This window comes from Drosophila hydei, unplaced genomic scaffold, assembly GCF_003285905.1.
Source record: "Drosophila hydei strain 15085-1641.00,03,60 unplaced genomic scaffold, DhydRS2 tig00000149-arrow-pilon, whole genome shotgun sequence".
NCBI classification, from domain to species: Eukaryota; Metazoa; Arthropoda; class Insecta; order Diptera; family Drosophilidae; genus Drosophila; species Drosophila hydei.
In genome coordinates this window covers 161,561-182,853 of record NW_022045678.1, presented here as the reverse complement: position 1 = coordinate 182,853, position 21,293 = coordinate 161,561, and the positions used below count along the sequence as shown (strand labels likewise).

Sequence of the window (21,293 nt, the reverse complement as noted above, 5' to 3'; positions counted from 1 at the left end):
CCGGCAATTCAAACAAATGCATATGTATGTAGTGTATCAAAACATACATTTAATTACATAATTTATACACTTATACATAAGTAAAACATATAGCATCTATATGGCCAACAACTGTTAGATCCTTACTCTAAAATGTTAACAAATCATTGGCCAGCTCAACGCCAATAAATACAGCTGCGGTTGAAGGGAAAGCTCGTATCAATATTGGCAGGGCACCGCGGTACAATGCCTTGGGTCCCTCTCTGGCCATCAGTTCCTTGAACACACTTCGGATGCCATGCTGATATCTGCCCTCAGGCGCTACACAAAACAAAGAGTCAGCATAATTTTTAAACATATATGATGTGTTCAACTAACCAGATTGCAATCGACTTTTAAGTACATCAAAAGGCACAGCCAATGACCAGAATGCAATGCCAGCCATGCCGCCAGAAAAGATGGTCGATGTGGGCGTTATACTACCTGATGTTGCGTGCTGTCTGGCTAAATCTTGCAGGCCCTCATACACAACGAAATATATACCTGTTGGTGAATCTGTAAGAAATAAGGTTGTCAAATATGTACAGATAAAAATCATGCCACACTCACCTCTCAGCACGCAAGCACAGGTACCTTTAAAGAGACTTCGCATACCACCTTGTCTATAAAGCTTTAGTGCAGTGTCTATTAAGCCATTGTACATGGTTGGCCCTGTCACTGGCTGTGTTTGAAGCAATACCTTAATGCGATCTGTTGGCACCGTAACTAGAGCTGAGCAAATGCCCGCACCAACACCGGCCATAAAAATTTGAGAATAGGTCAGCTTAACGTGTTCATCGGTTTGAAAAAGTCGTTTCCCTGCGGCATAGACAGCAAAATCTACAGCATAAATGGGTGTGACGCCTATTAATGGTGCAGAAATGCCTCTATAGAAGCCACGAACACCCTCACGACTAAAGGTTTTCACTGTACAATCGACGATGCCTTTGTATTTGGGCGGCTGTCCAGCTGCTGGCAGCGGCATTGTCTGCAGTCGCACCTGATAGTAAACAAATATTTGCAAGTTACTATTTGCTATTATAAAACAACGCAACTCACCTTGATTGTATCCAGTGGGTAACCTGTTAACACACTGCATATTCCACCAAATCCGCCAGCTATAAAAGATTTAACAGGATTCGCTTTGTCATCGCTAATGGGCACCTCCATGACTAACTACTATTTACGTAAACGAAGCTAAAATATCGTCAGCCAGTCTTGAGATGAGTACTGAGTAATTGATACATGCACGTGTAGTGAGTGTTGTTTGGGTTATGTTATCAGTGAGCTGAGCTGTTGCTGCCTAATAATGCTAATCGAATTGTGGATTTCTTCGGCGAGCTCAATTTCCATTTCGATGTCACAGCAGCACATCCAGTCTTATCAACTTAAACCCGTATGTCTAATGGCAAACACTTACATTCTGCTAACCTGTTATTAACAGTGGATATAAATCTTATACTGTTACAAAAATTCACTCATATTTCAGTGTTATAAAATGACTAATATATAGTGATTTCAATTTGACTAAAAGCAATATAGGCACTTTTTATATCTGGCGGGTGAAAGCTAAAGGACCTAAATTAAATAAGACAGATATAACCCAATCGAAATAAGGAGATAACTCATAACGATTTCAACTTACAATGATAGCTTTTGCTTTTTTAAAGCAGATGGGGACAATATCTAAAGTGAATTAGTCTTGTGGAACTGATTTGTGCATGTACCTTATAAAAACAACAAGAATTTCGAACAATACAAATTAAGAATACATTTATTTTACTTTTTAATTTGGAATTTTCTTTGAAGACAGAATTTGTACAATGTGTTATAAAGTTGACAACTTTACTTCCATTTTAATAATTCTCTATTACATATATAACTTGGTCTAAAAGTTTTAGTTGGGACACCATCAGCGTTCTTGCTTGTAAGAAAAGAGTTAATAAATATTGTTTTGTATGACATTTAAAAAATTCATTTGCCAATTTGATGTGCTGCTAATACTTATCGATAATTCTAATAAAATCGACATTCGCAGCGAATCGTTAAATACACTTTTCACTTTAAATGAACGAAAACAATAAAAATAAAGTCAAAAAATGCATAAAAAACAATTTAAAATTGGAGTTTAATTCAAATTTACATCTATAATTAATTAACATAACTCAAGTTTATTGCTATCGAGCCTATCGAGTGTGCCACTGCAGGGCTGCCAGAGTGAGCTAAAAATTGTTGCGTATGCGTGTGCGAAGCATATGCATAGCATATTTTATTGTTTAAAACAATCTATTTGTGCAAAAAGTTGTGCAAAAACATATGTAGAACTTATGTCTGATACAAGTGCTCTGGAATTATGTATCAGTTGTAGTGCGAGCTGCAGTAGCAGGCGCAAAAGAAGAAAGTGAAGCGCTACAACAACAACAACAGCAGCAGCAGCAGCAACAACAAAAAACAGCAGCAACAAATTTTGTAAAAGCGAAAAAGAAAATTAGACATACATATATTTGTACACAATCAAACGCACACGCAACGTGCTCGCAACAGCCCAATAAAAAATTCAAGGAAGAAAATAAAGCGATTGCAATGTCCAATGGAGACGATGTGCTAGACAACTGGGAAGAAATTGACGAGGCAGGCGTGAGTATAGAATGACATTACAACAACAAACAGCAACAACAACAAAACAGCAACAACAACAAAATCGTCAAAAATGCTCTCTCGAATCTCTTATAGCTTTGCATGACGCTGCAAACGAAATTGCAAACCGCCAACGACGACGCCAGTAGCAAATTTAAGCCCGCCTCAACAACTGAGACAGCAGCCTCTAGCAAAATGAAATTACTTCAACGGCCACAGGGTCTGCAGGAGAGCAGTGGCTCGACTTCCACAGTCGTTGCGGTGGCGCCCAAACAAATCATGATTGCCAAGAAGCCAACGTCAGCGAGCTCATTGGATGACGAATCGAGCACGCCTCCCGTTATGATGGTGCTGCACAAGTCGAACAGCGAGTATGATGCTGCCAACTATGCCACGCCTATTAGTAATCAAACGGTCAAAATATTGCGACGACCCGCACAGGCCGAAGAGCGTCGCGATACTAATGGCATACGACCCAAGCAGCCCATCAAAACGCTGCAACAGCGTGAACAGGAATACGCACAGGCCCGTCTCCGAATACTCGGAAGCGCCAAAAATCCAGAGGACGATAAACCGTTAGTATTTTAACTTTGTAATCTTTAATGTTCCTGTGATACTGCCAGCTCTTATTTGCAGATATCGCAATTACTTCAATATAGATTGTTTCGTTGATGCTGTCATCTCACAATGAACATGCTTTTGCTATTTATGGTCATATCCTTCCTTAACGCTTATGTCTCCTACCTTTCCAGTAGCTGTTATAGTTCTGGTATAAGAGAGCCGTCTATAGAGACAGACTGTCATCAATAGATTAGTAGATAAGGCCATTTACGACCGTTAGCTATATATATATATCTACTTGTATTCCAATCGGAACGTTCTATTATATCAGCTTTGTTATGTTGTCTTTGATAAACTAGATAAAGATAAGATATCTTAAAGCCGCCATGGAAACGATTGAATGATTTAATGATTCCCTTTATATAAGTAATGAATCCTTCAATAGAATTCATGCCATTTTACTTGAGCAGTTTCTATACTTTCCTTAAAAAACTAACTTTCTATGCAAACGATCTATTACGTCTTGACCATTATTACACTAATATACGATATCTTTATAATGCAGTGCTGCGGCCGCAACGCTGGTGGTGCTATCAACCCAAGTGCAGCCGGAGGTGACGACAACGCCGGCATTCAACTTCAATAACAATAATAACAACAGTGGCATTCAGTCAGTTAGTAATGCGCCTGGCATGCATCGTTCCACGTCGGCGCCAAAGATGTCGCAAACACCGCCCATCTACAACAATTACAACAATTACTATCAGCCGCCGCCAAACACAACTGCCATGGGCTATTTCTATCAGCAGACACCGTCGATGCATCAGCCACACCAACAGCAGCAGCATCAGCATCAGCAAACGTCGCCACAATCGCTGGCGCACTACAATCAACGCTTGTCGCAATACATGACAGGCGCCACTGTGACAGCAGCAGCAGCTGCAACCGCCAATCCTCAACAGAGTTGGTCACCGGTTGTGGGTGGCAGCGTTTCGGCGGCGCTGTTGCGCCAACAATCGTTGCATACACCATCGTTGCAACAGCATCAGGCACAGCCACCGCCGCCCCAATATGCGCATCCATACAATGATAACGTTTTGCGGCTGCCACGTGGTCCGTGCCCCAACGGCACAATTGGTTTTCAGATGCGTCGGTAACAGGCGGCTGGATGGATGCGACAGAATTATCTATTATTTCAATTATCCCATGCCAATTGAACGCATGCATTCAAAATTGTCATTTCTGAGATTGCATTAAGTAATTTGTTTTGCTTTATATATTTATTCATTTTTACATGTGGCACATTTAAGCGCTGCAATCAACCAACTATGTAAACAAATTTATGACGGAGTTTGGTAGTTATCTTGTAAATTTACAAACAAAAACATCAACAACAAAAAAGAAAATTACAATTTTTTAATGCCTACTAATAATAATAACAAAAAAGCAAAAACCGAAAGAAAATACATATTTTACAAAACGAGAAAATGTTACTTGATTGCGATGATATATCATTTCGAATTTGTTTATATATCTCAAAAATATTTGTATATGACGGATGTGGTAAGTATTTATAGAATATTTGATAATATATTGAATATCTAATTGTAAGGCTTATTTAAATGCTTATCCAAAGAAACATTACATTATTGTATTGCAGATCGGGTGTTATATAGTTTGTTTAAATTTAAAATGTTGGTATTAGAAAATTTATTTTAAAAATTTTTATGTCTTAACGGGGAGTATTCAAAAAACTATATAAATGAAATATTTTTGCATCATTAATCAGGTAAGTATTGATATAGAGCTTGCTGATATTAAAAGTGATACTATCAAATCGCATTTACAAATCGTTTGGTTTGGGTTAATAGCATGATTTAGAAATTTTACAAAAATTTATTAGATTAGAAATATGGAATTCAAAAATAAAAAAACCCTAAGGAAACTGTCTTTGTTTACATAGTTTCATTGTTTACCTATAGAAATTATATTTTATAATTTTTGATATGGGAATTTCAAGATTACGAATATCTTTGTAGTTACTCAGTCAAAAAAATGTAATTTTAAGCTTTAATAAATTAACGGAAAATAAAAACATGTGTACACATTTGTGCATACACGATCAATATGGAAAATAAGAAATATTTATTTGGGATTCAGTGCATTGATCTCAGATTATATATATTTATTTCCGTAATTGATACAGGGTCATAAATTTTGCGGCTGACGATTGGATTTGAGCTTATTAAACACTTAAACAATATCATCCAGTTGATCGAAGTTTCACACTTTTTGCCAGTGGCGTATAATTAGAAATGCATAAAATATAAAGTGTAAAAAATGTGGTTTACTTAATGAAAAACGTCAAAAGCTGTGCTGATTACTGCAGCTGCACTTACCCCCACGGGCTGTACGGTTAAGGCCCCGCAAAGGTTATCGTGGTGTTTTTGTTATTTTCCAAAGGTTTCTTCTGTCTCACAATAACAAAAACACGAGATGCATTGCAGTTTAGGATCGACGCCAACGACTTTCCAGCCAGCTTATCAGCGCGCAGCAACGACAAATTTAAGGCGAGTAACAGTGTGAGTGAGAGAGAGGGAGAGAGAGCGTAACATAATCAACTGGCGTCGCACCTATGCCTGTCTACTATTTTCGCTTTTTTTTTGCCTACACATAAAGTATTTAATTCAATCCAGTTTCAGTTGAAAACTCGGCGTCGTGCGGTGCGGTTTATTGTTAGCAAAGAACGACGAAAGCAGCATAAGAAACATAGCTGAAAAGAGATTAGGCAAAAGCCACGCTCTTTCACACTCTCTCGCTCAATACGCTCTTTGTTGGTCGTGCGTGCCAAAAATCGCCACAGATCGGAACACGTGGGCACGCGGCAAGCAGCAAACAACAAACTAAACAATTTAAGATTATTTCCCGTGATTAAAACGTGCAGAGCTTTCTGATTGTTATTGTGCTTTAATATTAGCAAACAGAGAAAATGTCAAATCACGTGCTGGTCGTCGGTAGTGGCGGACGTGAGCACGCCATCTGTTGGAAGCTCCAGCAATCGCCGCTAGTGTCGCAAATCTATGCGCTGCCGGGCAGCTTTGGCATTGGGCAGCTGGGCGCAAAGTGCCAGAGTTTAGGCACCGACGCAGTGGATGCGAAGGATTTTGAGGTGAGTGCAGCGTACGCTCCGGAGGTTTGTCGTGGTTTGCGCATAGTCAGTGATCCAATGTAGTCGCGCTCTGTGCTTACTGTCCTTCACTTAACCTTCGAGTCGGGCTTAAAGTTACACTGCGTCGCTGCTATGGCGGATGCAGCAACGGCGATGCGCTGCAAATTTATCAACATTTTATTGCTATTTTTTTATATACCTGCTTTTGACATTTTCTTTTATGGTACTCAGTTAATTTGGTTTTAATGCTAAACGGGGCTCATAAGTGGATCCAATCAAAACCATAACAGTGGTCAATCTGTGCATTCTCAAACTATATGCATGTGCCTATGTGTAGCATTTTGTGCCTGTGTGTGTGTGTGTGCGTGCAAGAGTCTATTTAACCCTTAAGCGGTACAGTGTACTAAAGCGCATGATTTGCTGCTTAACCTTGAGGCGACAGATCTAAAGTTTTTTCATTGATGAAATATGAATAAAGTAAAATGTGGTTTCTTTTATATACGTTTAAAATTCATATTTCTTATTGATTAGTTTATTTTTAATTGGCTTATTAAAATGAAACATTTATAAATGTAATAAAAAAAATAAAAATAGAATTATATAAAAAATGAAATGAGTAAATAACTAAAAAACAAAATATTGAAATTAAAACAAAAAAAAAACAGCTTTTTAATTAAAGGAAATTGCAGATTTCCGTATCTATATATAATATAGCTCGCATTTAAAACATAAAAAATGCAAATAGGGTAATGTATATATATATAAATAACAATTTTGTTACACTATGCAATACCAAAAAAAAAAAAAAAAAAAAAAAAATATATATATATATATATATATATATATATATAAAAATTTTTTTTTTTTTTTTTGGTATTGCATAGTGTAACAAAATTATTATTTATGTCATGGAAAGAACTACCTATTTGAAAATGTATTGAAATACACGTGTTTATTGATAGATTTCTTGATAATATAATAAGCTTTATATATTGCCTATCAGCTTCGGCAGGCAAATTGTCAAATTAATGCATAATTTATAGTAAATAACTCAGTATTTCATATAAATCAATCGAATCACCTGGAAACTATATGAAAGACTGTAACAAAATAAGCATTTGATGGCGCTTTGCTAAATGAAAAGTGCAGCAAATGAAGTAATGTATAATATACTCTATACAGTAACTGAAATAGGGTATATACGTTTTTGGAATATATATATCTGCGTCTATTAAAAGGGCATGAATTGGGGAATAGCTGAAGCTCTATCATAGATGAAGCTAATGTCTCATATTTTTATAGATAATTTTTCAATTCTATAGTTACATTGAGCCAACAACATCTATATCTAAAGAGATAAATTTGAAATTTTAGGATCAATAACCTTCTTCATCATTAATCAATAAGACTCGACTTGCATTCGGCTTGCAGCTTGTTCGGCTTATCTAATTTAATATAGCTTTTTCCCGTCTATACGAAATCTCGCTTTCGATTCGGTCATAAATTCCGTTACCTATTAGCGGGTCCATTTATAATGTCGCAGTGTGCATTAGCGTCTGCTGGATTGGCGCCTGAGACGGAGCTCGCATATAAACAATTTCATTTGTTTCATATTTCTTTTTGTATATTTTATTTTTTGTTTTGTTTTGTCTTAACACTTCTATTTAATTAATTGTTTAGATCAAATTCACAGTTTGCGTTTGGCTCGGCTTGTCTGCTAGTTGCCATTTTCCCTGCCCACCCCGACCCGTCCCAGCGTCCAATACACCCAATTTGTATCATTCGATAGCACTCAACGCTGCGTGGGTGGCGCATGCGTCAGATGCACCACCTTGGGCGTAGTGCTGGGTCGAGTGCGCGGCGTGGTTGGATCCTGTATGTTGCGCTCGTACACCTTAAAGGCCTCCGCATCGTGAGCGACAGTCTTGAGCTGGCCCGTATAGTAGTCCCTGATCTGATAGGGATGTGTGCGTATATAGGCCAAGGAACGCAGTATATAGTCGGGCACCTTGGGTATATGATCGCCAAGTGGATAGTAGCCCTTCTCATCGGCCACATACTTAATGCTGATGGGTGTGCCCTCCGGTGAGGTATAACTCGAACCGCCCTGCACGGCAATGCCGCCCAATCCGGACTGTTCGCCCGTAATGCCATTGGATGTTTCATACGCATAGCGATAGCTGCCATCCGGATCCACACTCAGCTCATTTTGCACCGTCTGCGTATTGCGATCCGAATCGGGTATATATGCAGCACGGATCAGAGCGACCACGCACACAAGTTGCACCTACAAAAATGTACACACATTTCGATTACTTGAATTCCAGTTGGACTTTTCAGTTGAAATATCTTACAAACAAATTGAGCAGCATTTTATTTGGCATTTTGCAATCACGATATTATTCGGCTATAATTTCTTATATATTTAATTTTTTGGTAAACCCGAAATCTCGTCGCGGCTGTTCGTTCTAGCGCTTTAAATCAACGACTGTTTGGTTGCTTTTGGCATGCTTTCGTTTTTATATCCAATTCGCTTGCCATGAATTTTTGCATTTTTTTTCGGTTATTTTTTTTTTTTTCGGGGATTGGAAACCCAGTTCCGAGAGCGAAGGCGTCGTCTGTGTCGTCGTCTCCAGCCGCTCGTCATATCATCATCTCAAGCGGCAGTCATAAATTAAATGATTTTATTTGGCTTAAGCTCTGCTTCATTTTTTTTTAAAATTATTTCTTCTGACTTTTAATAATTATTTTATATATGATCGCCAAATGGTTGTAGTTCTTACAGTTTTGTGGGCCGGTTAAAAATCATTTATTGCTCGCGATATGATATGCCCTATTCGAAGGTTATATAGCACCTAAAATTTGATATATTTATATATATATATTTATATTAATTGTTGTTGATCTTGAACACAATTATTGCCTTGCATTCCATAATTTTTAGTTCATTTTATTTTTATTTTTTGGCGCAAGAGAAATATTTAAGAGATCGTTGAACCGATCGTAAATGTAGTTCGATTAAGGTTTTTTAACGGGGCTCGTTTACGTAACTGAACTTAAGTAAACAGATAGCTTAACCAGTTTTTAAATATTTCTACACATTTTTTAAATAACATTTAATTGTTTCTACTCGATTATACTATTTGGTAGTGTTCTTTAGAATTTATTTTTAATTGATTTGTCGCCTTAAACGGTTTTTTCTAATTTATTACGATTTTTAAATGTATTTTTGGTTATAACTGTATGCAAATTGGGGGGGGCTGGACAGGGTGATGAGTTATAATCTGGTCTCAGACAAGGAGAGCTTGTAATCCTCCTTACTTTTGAAGAAATAAATATTTAAATGTCACTTGAATAAAGCTATATAAATTAAATGTGAGAATCACATAGAAAGGCGGCATTAGGTATATGAAATAAGGGAGCGGAAAAATTAATTTATAAAAAATAATGATTGTAAGTGTGAAAGAATAATAGGAGAGGATGTTTAGGAGATAGAAATAAAAGATAGAAATAAAAGATAGAGATAGAGATAGAGATAGAGATAGAGATAGAGATAGAGATAGAGATAGAGATAGAGATAGAGATAGAGATAGAGATAGAGATAGAGATAGAGATAGAGATAGAGATAGAGATAGAGATAGAGATAGAGATAGAGATAGAGATAGAGATAGAGATAGAGATAGAGATAGAGATAGAGATAGAGATAGAGATAGAGATAGAGATAGAGATAGAGATAGAGATAGAGATAGAGATAGAAAGATGGGTCGTCAGAGAATGAGAGAGATAGACAAAGACATAGTTAGAGAGATAAAACGAGAGAGGGAGAGAGCGAAAATAAGAATGGAGGGAGCGAAATGGGCACAAATAGAGAGATGAAAAGGCAAAGGAAGAGAAAGACAAGAGGCAAAGGCAGAAAGAGACAATCGACAAAAAGACAAAGCGAGTTCCAAACCAACAGCGATAGAGAGACAAATAAAGAGAGAGAGAGAGAGACAAAGAAATATAGAGCAAGGTAATGAGAGAGGAACAAGACTAATAGAGTAAGAATGATAGGGAGTTAGATAGTAAGCAGGCCAGATAGAAAGATAGAGGGTAACAAGATGTCAGAGTGGGTCAGAAAAAGAGAGTTGAAGAGGGAGACAAAGAATGCAAAGTAGAGAGCAAAAGGTGCGAACTGAGAACAAACTAAATTCTTCGACTCTCATCTTTCATATAAATATTTTTAAATTTCTAGTTGTTTATAATAAATAAAAAAATCAACCGTTTCTAGTTTCAAGTCGAGAACTATTAAATTCTATGTAGCTGAGTTCCTGTCCGTTCCATGCTTACACTCAATGCAAGCCAACAAACCGTAACGAATCTATCACATTTTTTGGCCAAAAGCTGAGTTTTGTATGCCTGATTTGCATACAGTTGGCAATATAGTAAATTATGTGGGGCTAAAGAATAAAAGCAGTTGTTGGCCAAGTTTGGAAAGTGGTCAGAAATGCCGAGACGTTGGCTTGTCCCACTGCTTGGGAAATGGAAACCTTGGCCGGATTGCCATAAATGGCGCCATGAAATTGCGAACTGTGAAGACGTCACATTTTAGCAGCTGACTTGGAGCAGACGGCGAGCTATGAACGTACTTGAACTCCAAATGTGGGCGGCTGGAAGAGGAGAGGGGGCGAGTTGAGGGGGGGCTAGGGGAGAAACAGTGCTGTTAATGTGTTAAATAGTCTGGAACGCAGTTGCACTTTGTGGGTTCTCCGCTTGGGACTGGCGCCAAATCGATTAGAACCGAGACGAAGACAAAGCGCATCAGTCACGTTCATCCCAAACCGGATGAGCAGGATCCGGATTTTTTCGATCTTGTTGTTCATCAGGCATAGCTCTTAACTGAGTCAGTACATCTTTTAGTCGCCGTCTCTGCTATAATTATTATTCATTTATTTTTTATTATATATTTGGTTTTTTTGGTAATATCGACATTTAGCAATGTGACAATGCACCCAGTTTAATGGCAAAACAATTAGGAAGGAATTTTCGTTGTGGCGACAAATTGTTTTCATCGGAGAACCGGCTATAATTTATTAGTTTCCAGCATTCTGGGCTTGCCCTGAATTAAGCAATTTACATTTAAAATAGTTATACCCAATGCAGGCGGCTGAAAGGGGTATGCTTAGCTTGCAAATATGTTTGCGAAGGCAAAAGAATCAGTTGATTCAGTTTTTCAGTTGTCCTTAGAAGCTTGTTTGCTTTAGAGCAATGCAGGGTATCACATAGTCGGTCAAACTCTGGTTAAAATCTTGTTTACATTCTTAGGTTTTAGGCATTTGCTAATTTGTTTTGATCAACTTGAGTAAAACTCACATGCAACATTGTGGTTTGCAACATTTCTGAGACCAATAAAGAGGTATAAAATGCAGCAGGGTATCTGAAAGTCAGGCATCTACTACTTAAGCAACTTGTTATTCAGTTACATTTTAACATTTGCTTTCGCTTTACGGTATAATTACTCCTGCACACCTTTTGTATACTTTTACAGGGCATCTCATAGTCTGACATACTCTACCCATGACATTAAAGTTTACATTTGCTCGGATACTTAGCATAAAACATATAAGCTACATATAATTAAGCCTGAAAGATTTTATTTAATATTACAGGGCATCTAACAGTCTATCATACTCTATCTTATCACTTCTCACTCGCTTAATTTGAATACAAAAAATAAAAAATTATTAATAAAAAAATATTTAACCCTTCATCTTAGGTTACAGGGCATCTCTCAGTCGGATATACCCCATTCAAGCCCTTCTGCATTTGTTTAACAACCCAACAGTTTGCCTCAAATATAAAAACATCTAATTTATTTATAAAACAATTAAACAACAAAGTTAATAACATGACAGGGTATCATGTAGTCGGTCATATCCTACATAAGCACTCTCCAAGTTGCTTAGAAGCCCTATAGTGAGAGGTTGATCGAATAGAAGAAGAAATATGTAACTTATCGTGATTTACAGGGCATCTCATAGTCGAGCATAACCCATTGAGGAGCTCTCTAACTTGTTTAACAGCCCAACATTTTGCATTAAGTATAAAAACAAATCATTTTATTTATATAAAAAAAATTATAAAACAAAAACACATGTTAACAAATTACAGGGTATTTTTTAGTCGGTCACACCCCAGACAGGCCCTCTCTCTAACTCGTTTACATTCAAAATTCTTTGCATTTGATCTTTTGCCAGGCCATTGCCAAGTGGTGCAAGCTAAACAAGATATCGCTGGTGGTGGTTGGGCCCGAAGATCCGCTAGCTTTGGGTCTGGGCGATGTGCTGCAGAAGGCGGGCATCGCATGCTTTGGGCCCGGCAAGCAGGGCGCACAGATCGAGGCGGATAAGAAGTGGGCCAAAGACTTCATGCTGCGCCATGGCATACCCACGGCACGCTACGAGAGCTTCACGGATGTGAACAAGGCCAAAAAGTTTATACGCAGGTAAAGTGAAATAAAATTTGTAATTAAAATAAATGAATAAATAATTCACTCGTTTGCTTTGACAGTGCCCCATATGCCGCTCTGGTGGTGAAGGCCGCTGGCCTGGCCGCTGGCAAGGGCGTTGTGGTGGCCGCCAATGTGGATGAGGCTTGCCAGGCAGTCGACGAGATACTGGGCCAGCTTATATACGGCCAAGCCGGCGCCACACTTGTCGTCGAGGAGCTGCTCGAGGGCGAAGAAGTCTCGCTGCTGGCCTTCACCGATGGCAAAACCATTCAGGCCATGCTGCCCGCCCAGGATCACAAGCGTCTGGGCAATGGCGATACGGGCCCCAATACTGGCGGCATGGGCGCCTATTGCCCCTGCCCGTTGATTAGCAAACAGGCCCTGGAGCTGGTGCAGCGCGCTGTGCTGGAACGCGCCATCAAAGGACTGCAGCAGGAGCGCATTGCCTATCAGGGCGTGCTCTATGCCGGCCTCATGCTGACACGCGACGGTCCACGCGTACTCGAGTTCAATTGTCGCTTCGGTGATCCCGAAACGCAGGTAATACTGCCGCTGCTCGACTCCGATCTCTTTGAGGTGATGCAAGCGTGCTGCAGCGGCCAGCTGGAGCGCATCAGCCTGCAGTGGCGCAGCAGCCTGAGTGCTGTCGGTGTGATCATGGCCAGCGCTGGCTATCCGGAAATTGCTACAAAGGGTTGCGTCATTACAGGTGAATATATAGAGAGCGTGGAAAACCCCAAAGTAAAAAACCCCAAAGTATATCAATATCACACTTAAGACTTTAGTATCCAGCCAAGCAACTTGGGACTGCAGCTATGTATACATTGCGCACTCAGATAGTGAGTCTAGCTAGCACCGTTAGTCATGCTTTAGTTAGAGATTATGCAACTGGATATTCGACACTTCATTATTCTTGGCATGCCCACTTTGCCCTAGAGTTCAAAGTGCAAGGCTTTTAGTCACTTGCCTTAATTAGGAATCTCTTTGCTTTCGTCTGATAACTCGTCTAGCTGAAAGAGCTCTTGTTATAGCATACTTTTTCAAAGAGTTTTACTAATTAGAGTCTCAACTAGTAGCTAACTATATCAAGGCTTTCAAAGAGTTGCCTAATTCTAAAGAATTTGCATTGATTCAAAATGTTTCGTATACCAAAGCTCTCTAGTTTCTAGAACTCTTCTACCAGGTCTCTATATAAACAGGAATTGCAATCAAACTACTAAGAATATAGAGAGATATTTTTATTATTATTGAACTTTAAATCTAATAAACTTTCAATCTGATAAACTTGTGCCATAGATAATTACTTTAGCTACTCTAGATACTATCTAAAAACAATCTATTATTTTAGTAGATGGAAAACAAACTTTAAACTACTCTAGATACTATCTAAAAACAATCTATTATTTTAGTAGATGGAAAACAAACTTCAAACCTTCAAACTTCAAACTGCTCTAGATACTATCTAAATACGATTTATAATTTTAATAGATGTAAAACAAACTTCAAACTACTCTAGATACTCTCTAAAGACATTCTATTATTTTAGTAGATTTTTTTCTTAATTGCTGTTTTTATTATCAACAAATCTGTCTTACACTCAACAATAAACAAATTTTTAAAAAATAATATTACGTAACCAGATGGCTTGGGCGCCAATGAGACCTCTTAACCCATATTATAATTAAAGCAGCTGCCTGAAAGTAAAGTCCAGTTATAGCTAAACTCTAAAAATAAAATATTTTATATTATATTTTATATTATCTCAGGTCTGCCCGCCGCCAACACTGAGACTCAGCTGATCTTCCACAGCGGCCTGGCCGTCAATGAACAGCAGGAGCCGCTGACAAATGGCGGTCGAGTGCTCATTGTCGTTGCCCTGGACGCGAGCCTAAGGCAGGCCGCTGCTCGTGCCACCAAATTGGCGGCAGGCATCAGTTTTGCTGGAGCTGGAGCACAATATCGCACGGATATAGCACAGAAGGCGTTCAAAATGTAAATCTAACAAGACACAATAAAATGAAGAAGCTATAATTGATGTTCATACGAGGATCATTGTGATGTTAAGAGATCTCTAAGATCTAAGCTCGCCATAGAGAATCATTCTATTATTGAGATCTCTAAGATCTAGTCTCGCCATAAAGAATCATTCTACTATTAAGAGATCTCTAAGATCTAAGCTCGCCATAGAGAATCATTGTAATGTTAAGAGATCTCTAAGATCTAAGCTCGCCATAGATAATCATCCTACTATTAAGAGATCTCTAAGATGTCAGCTCGCCATAGATAATCATTCTAATATTAAGAGATCTCTAAGATCCAAGCTCTCCATAGAGAATCATTCTAATATTAAGAGATCTCTAAGATCCAAGCTCGCCATAGATAATCATCCTACTATTAAGAGATCTCTAAGATGTCAGCTCGCCATAGATAATCATTCTATTATTAAGAGATCTCTAAGATCCAAGCTCTCCATAGAGAATCATTCTACTATTAATATATCTCTCAGATCTAGTCTCGCCCTAGAGGATCATTCGTGTTTGCGTGCCAACTCACTTTAACTCTGCTTCTTTCTTTATTAACGCACTAGGGCGCCAGCTCCTTCGCTCAGCTACAAGGACAGCGGCGTGGACATCGATGCTGGCGATGCTTTGGTGCAGCGTATCAAGCCGCTTTCGCGTGGCACACAGCGACCTGGTGTCTTGGGTGGTCTGGGCGGCTTTGGTGGTCTCTTTCGCATCAAGGATCTCAGCTATGAGCAGCCAGTCATCGCTGAGGCCACCCAGGGCGTGGGCGCCAAAATACAGCTAGCACTGCAGAACGAGCTCTACGATCACATTGGCTACGATCTCTTTGCCATGTGCGCCAATGAGCTGCTGGAGCTGGGTGCCGAGCCAGTTGCATTTCTGGACTACATTGCCTGTGGCAAGCTGCAAGTGCCGCTCGCTGCTCAGCTGGTCAAGGGCATGGCCGATGGCTGTCGCGATGCACGCTGCGCGCTCGTTGGTGAGTAGAAGCTGATCATAGATAGAAAAGTTCAGATCACAAGATCAGCTTGAGATTGGCGCATGACAGAGCTTTGACTCAGTCAACTGCGTACTTAAAAGTCTTTAACTAGAAATATTTTGAGAAGAATTTGCCTAAGGATCAGTAGCAGCTGCCTAACAGTAGCTGCTAAGTCAACTAGTAGCAGCATTAGCTACGGACTATAAACAGTTGCTCTAAAGCTTAGTCACATTATTATACGATCTGTAGTATCAAGAGAGATCTCTTGAGCAGCAATTGGTATGGTATTTAGTGTTATACTTTATCAAAATATTGTTGCAGCTATAATTAGCTAAGGTCCTTAACTATAACTTGACTTTAGCCTGTGATCTGTAGTTGAACTACAGCAGCTCGATCAACAGCCTTTATAGATAGCACGTTATAAACAAATTTAACTGATTTGCAATTAATTTGAATATAAAAATAATATGCTTGATGCAAAAACTATATTAAATTCATAAGCAACTGGAATTTTCCTTTGACAATTTCGAGCAGTTGACATTTTCGGCTCAATATGGGCTATCAATAGAGCGGTAAAGGCGGAACCATTTGAGTCTCGTTCTGATATGCTTTTCACTATAATGTAAACTTGTGGTATAGCTTAAATATTTAGTAGGTTTTATTTTGAGCTTTATCTTAAATGTTAATTAATCTGCTTATTGGATTAATTGAATTCTCTATTCAGTTAGTAAAGTCTTTGACTGTTGCTAAGCGATCCTTGCTTGGCTTTTAAGTGCAAGCTGTGATCGTTGCTTTGAAATAACTGATCTTTGATCTATATTTCTATATATTGGAAATCTAACTGTATGTCTAATCTCTTCTGGTTCAATCTTATCCTTTGACTGCGATATCCAATCAATATGCTTAAACTGATCTTTAGCTGTTGCTCCATCAATGCTTGATCTCTCTCTCTCTCTCTCTCCCTCTCTCTCTATGTTATCTTACGTAATACGCCTCCCTCTTCATTATGCATCCATCAATGCTTGATCTCTCTCTCTCTCTCTTTCTCTCTCTCTATATGTTATCTTACGTAATACGCCTCCCTCTTCATTATGCATCCATCAATGCTTGATCTTTCTCCCTCTCTCTCTATGTTATCTTACGTAATACGCCTCCCTCTTCATTATGCATCTTTGCAGGTGGCGAAACCGCTGAGATGCCCTCGCTATACTCAGTGGGACAATATGACATGGCTGGCTACTGTGTGGGTCTGGTGGAGGAGTCGCGCGTGTTGCCGCGCTTCGACACTTATGCGGCTGGGGACTTGCTGGTCGGCTTGCCCTCCTCTGGGCTCCACTGCTCGGGCTTCAGTGAGCTGCTCGCTCAATTGACGGCGGCTGGTGTGAATCTCAGGGCTCGTTCGCCGGTGGGCGGTGATCATGGGCTAAGCTTGGCTCAGGTGCTGGGCACGCCTACACGGGTCTATGTGCAGCAATTGTTGCCTCATCTACAGGCGGGTGAGATAAAGGGCGTGGCGCATGTGACACACGGCCTGCTGCACGATGTGGAGCGCCTGCTGCCGGCAGCATACGAAGTAGCCCTGGACTTTGGCGCTGTGCCCGTGCCCGAGGTGTTTGGCTGGCTGGCCGGGCAGCTGCAGCTGACGCCGCAGACAGTGCTGGAGCATCATAACTGTGGCATTGGCATGCTGCTGGTGCTGCCCCAGGCCAGTCAGCTATGGAGAACAGCGCTGCCCGGTGCCAAGGTCTTGGGCATACTGCAGTCACGTGCTGCGCAAGCAACTGCTGCCCGTATCCAAGTGCGCAACTTTGAGGAGCAGCTGGAGAAGTTGGCTGCGCCGTTCGGCGGCTTGGGTCGCGAGCAGCTAGCCTCGGAGCTGGTGAAGGCACAGCCGCTGCCCGCAACTGCCGCTCGCGAGGATTGCTTCGAAAATGCCAGCGGCCGGCGTCTCACACGTCTGCCCGCCCGCTACACGGATCCCATTCTTATACTGGGCACCGATGGCGTCGGCACCAAACTGAAGATCGCCCAGCAAACGGGACGCCATGGCAGCGTTGGCATCGATCTGGTCGCCATGTGCGTCAACGATATACTCTGCAATGGCGCCGAGCCCTTCAGCTTCTCCAGCTACTATGCCTGCGGCAAGTGGCAGCCACAGTTGGCCGCCGAGGTGGCCGCGGGCGTGCACGAAGGCGCACGACAGGCGAACAGCAGCTTCATCGGTGAGTCCCAGTAACACTTAGCCATTAGCTGTAGGCCAGTTTGGTAGGCCAACTTAAGTTGTCTTAAATGAAATTAGAACTGGGCTTGAACTTTGGCTTCAACTCGGTTTCCTTTGCATTTGCTGGCAGCAAAGAATTTTCATTTTATGCAACAATCTGTAGTAGCTCTGTATAAATGTGCTAGGTATAGAGTTTCCAGCATTGCCACCTCAACAGGTGTTCATAATTGATTTTTGGCCAATCTATAAAGCGGGCTTATATTTCAAATCTCTGCTTCTTACACTCAGTAGTAGAGCACGCATTGAAGCTCATCAATATACTCTTTCTCTCTTCATTAAGTGAAGTAGCATAAAAAGCTTTTCAGGGCTTTGCAAAGCTTTTGAATCTGGCAATAGCAAAGCTTCGCTTTAAATAATTATTACTGGAAGAAACAGTTGAAAGCCTCTTGGTAAATCCAGCTGCAGAACATATAGTTTTTCCAATTTGCCAGCTAGATAGCTATATCTATATATTTATTTTTTGCCATGCGGACAGCCAGACGGACATTGCCTAAAACACATAAAAAGCAAACCAAATGCTTAAGAATCTTCAAATTTAATATACAGAAAACATTGAAATAACTTAGTAAGCTTTGCTTAGCTAACCCTAGCAAAAACTTTTTTTATTAAACTATATACAAATTGTATACATGTATTTAGCTGCTATAGCAGCAAGTGTACGTCGCTCAAAAAGCTTTGCTTAGCTTTAAAGCTTTTTAAATTTGAAAGTCACACGCAAAATGAGCTTTTAATTAAGTCTACCACATGCTTAGCTTCAGCCTAGTTGAGGTTATTCATTATTTGAGTTGTAATCTTCCAGTAACACACAGCACAATTTTATAGCTTTAAGAAGCTTTAAAGCTCACGATTATTATTTTATTTTAATTATAAAGCTTATAACTTATAAAGCTCTTTCGCAGCAAATATTTGAATCCTTAGCTGCACACTTATAGACTTCACAATGATAAAAAGCTTTAAAGCTCTTGAAATTAAAAAGTTTTGCGAACTTCAGAGTTTCCTTTTGAATCTTTCTTTCTATTATGCTTTGTCTAGTTGTCTTACATACAGTAACTATATATAGTCAAGAAGCGTCAAAGCTCTTGAGTAAAAGAAAAATGTGCTTTTAACAAAGTTGTCGAGTCTTTATCTCAATACTTGCAGTGTTCGCAGTTACAAAAAGCTTTAAAGCTTTTGAAGTTTTGAGCTTTGAGTAGTTGTCTTACAAATCTATTTTTTCTAAGAAGCTTTAAAGCTCATGAGTTAAAGAAAAATGTATTTTTAGCAGATGAAGTTCCTTCATAAAGAGATTTTTCGAGACTTTATAACAATTCTTGCAATATACAAAAGCTTTCAAGCTTTTGAAATATATAAGCTTTACACTTTTAAAATCAGAGTTTCCATTGGAGCTTTCCTCTCTTTGAGGAGCTGTGTTCTAGTTAAGCAGCTTTAAAGCTTACAATTAAGAAATCTGAAAAGGCTTTAAAGCTCTGCACATTTAAAAGCTTTACAAAAATCAAAGCATTAAAGCTTACCATGCGAAAAGTTGAATTTTTTGTTTGTGTTTGTTTCGTTACTATGCAAAGCTCTTTAAAGCTCCAGACATTTAAAAGCTTTATAAAAATCAGAATTTCCCTTTGAAATTTCCTCTCCCTAAAGTGCTTTGTCTTCCAATAACTCCTGCGTCAGTTAATCCCCTTGCCTCCATCTTTCAGATGCCCACTTAGCCGCGCTGCCGCTGCTCTACGAGCCGCAGGTCTACGATCTGGCTGGCTTTGCGCTGGGCATTGCAGAGCGAGCTGCGATACTGCCACGCTTGGAGGAGATACAGCCGGGAGATGTGCTGATTGGATTGCCCTCGTCTGGCGTGCACAGCAACGGCTTCAGCCTGGTGCACACTGTGCTCAAGCGGGCGGGCCTAGGCCTGGCGGACCGGGCGCCGTTCAGTGAGCGCACGCTGGGCGAGGAGCTGCTGGTGCCGACCAAGATCTATGTGCAGGCACTGGCGCCGCTGCTCGCCCAGGCCGGCCACGGCATCAAGGCACTGGCGCACATCACGGGCGGCGGCCTCAGCGAGAATATACCGCGTGTGCTGCGCAAGGAGCTGGCCGTGCGGCTCGACGCGAATCGCTTCCAGTTGCCGCCGGTCTTCGCCTGGCTGGCCTTGGCTGGCAACATTGCGCCAGCCGAGCTGCAGCGCACCTACAACTGCGGCCTGGGCCTCATCTTGGTTGTGGGGCCGCAGCAGGTGGAGCAGGTGATGCAACAGCTGCGCTACGCCCAACGCGCTGTGGTGGTGGGCGAGGTCGTCGCCCGCAAGGATGCCAAGCGGCCGCAGGTGGTGGTGCAGCACTTTGATGCGTTGCTGGCGCGCAGCCAGCAGCTGCTGTCGCTGCCACGTCGCCGCGTCGCCGTGCTCATCTCCGGCACCGGCAGCAACTTGCAAGCGCTGATCGACGCGTCGCGTGACTCTGCCCAGGCGCTGCACGCTGACATTCAGCTGGTGATTAGCAACAAGGCCGGCGTCCTGGGCCTGGAGCGCGCCAGCCAGGCGGGCATACCAGCGCTGGTTATCTCGCATAAAGATTTCGCCAAGCGCGAGGACTACGATGCCGAGCTGACGCGGCACTTGGTTGCCGCTCGCATCGATATCGTTTGCCTGGCTGGCTTTATGCGCGTCCTGAGCGCGCCTTTTGTGCGCCATTGGCGTGGCCGACTCATCAACATACATCCGTCGCTGTTGCCCAAGTACCCGGGCTTGCATGTCCAACTGCAAGCACTCGAAGCGGGCGAAAAGGAATCCGGCTGCACCGTGCACTTTGTCGACGAGGGCGTCGACACCGGCGCCATACTGCTCCAGGCGCCAGTGCCCATACTCGAGGGCGACACGGTCGACAGCCTGACCCAGCGCATACATCTGGCCGAGCACTGGGCGTATCCACGCGCCTTGGCTCTGCTGGCCAACGGCTCGCTTGCCCTCAGTGCAGAGGGCAAGTGCGTCTCGAAGCCGAACCAAATTTGTTAACTGAATTCTCTAGGCGAATTCCCACTAAGACAGCTTCCATATGCATGGTATACGATAACATAATACATATATGTAAGTACTAACTATATATACTTCTTTGTTCACTAATAAATTTACGTTTTAAATAAACTCG

At 41.0% G+C, this 21,293-nt stretch overlaps 4 protein-coding genes across 4 annotated transcripts; 2 read left to right on the top strand and 2 right to left on the bottom strand.

The window, feature by feature from the left end:
- Positions 1-112: 112 nt before the first annotated feature.
- On the bottom strand, positions 113-1,881 carry LOC111593157 (mitochondrial magnesium exporter 1). Its single transcript, XM_023305760.2, has 5 exons — positions 1,664-1,881; positions 1,078-1,596; positions 589-1,018; positions 358-534; positions 113-300 (listed from the first exon to the last, which is right to left on the bottom strand). The coding sequence occupies exons 2-5, from the start codon at positions 1,186-1,188 to the stop codon at positions 128-130; spliced, it is 891 nt and encodes a 296-aa protein (XP_023161528.2). The 5' UTR covers positions 1,189-1,596; positions 1,664-1,881; the 3' UTR covers positions 113-127.
- Positions 1,882-2,221: 340 nt separating this feature from the next.
- LOC111593155 (probable basic-leucine zipper transcription factor R) lies at positions 2,222-4,627 on the top strand. The gene is made up of 3 exons (XM_023305757.2): positions 2,222-2,655; positions 2,752-3,230; positions 3,782-4,627. Exons 1-3 carry the CDS (start codon positions 2,602-2,604, stop codon positions 4,371-4,373), a joined length of 1,125 nt encoding a protein of 374 aa, XP_023161525.2. The 5' UTR covers positions 2,222-2,601; the 3' UTR covers positions 4,374-4,627.
- A 1,272-nt stretch (positions 4,628-5,899) lies between these two features.
- Positions 5,900-21,240, top strand: LOC111593156 (trifunctional purine biosynthetic protein adenosine-3). Its single transcript, XM_023305758.2, has 7 exons — positions 5,900-6,385; positions 12,622-12,869; positions 12,935-13,584; positions 14,642-14,867; positions 15,463-15,878; positions 17,057-18,100; positions 19,851-21,240. Exons 1-7 carry the CDS (start codon positions 6,206-6,208, stop codon positions 21,158-21,160), a joined length of 4,074 nt encoding a protein of 1,357 aa, XP_023161526.2. The 5' UTR covers positions 5,900-6,205; the 3' UTR covers positions 21,161-21,240.
- Positions 8,042-8,769, bottom strand: LOC111593160 (pupal cuticle protein). Its single transcript, XM_030223305.1, has 2 exons — positions 8,740-8,769; positions 8,042-8,672 (listed from the first exon to the last, which is right to left on the bottom strand). The coding sequence occupies exons 1-2, from the start codon at positions 8,767-8,769 to the stop codon at positions 8,178-8,180; spliced, it is 525 nt and encodes a 174-aa protein (XP_030079165.1). The 3' UTR covers positions 8,042-8,177.
- Positions 21,241-21,293: the final 53 nt, after the last annotated feature.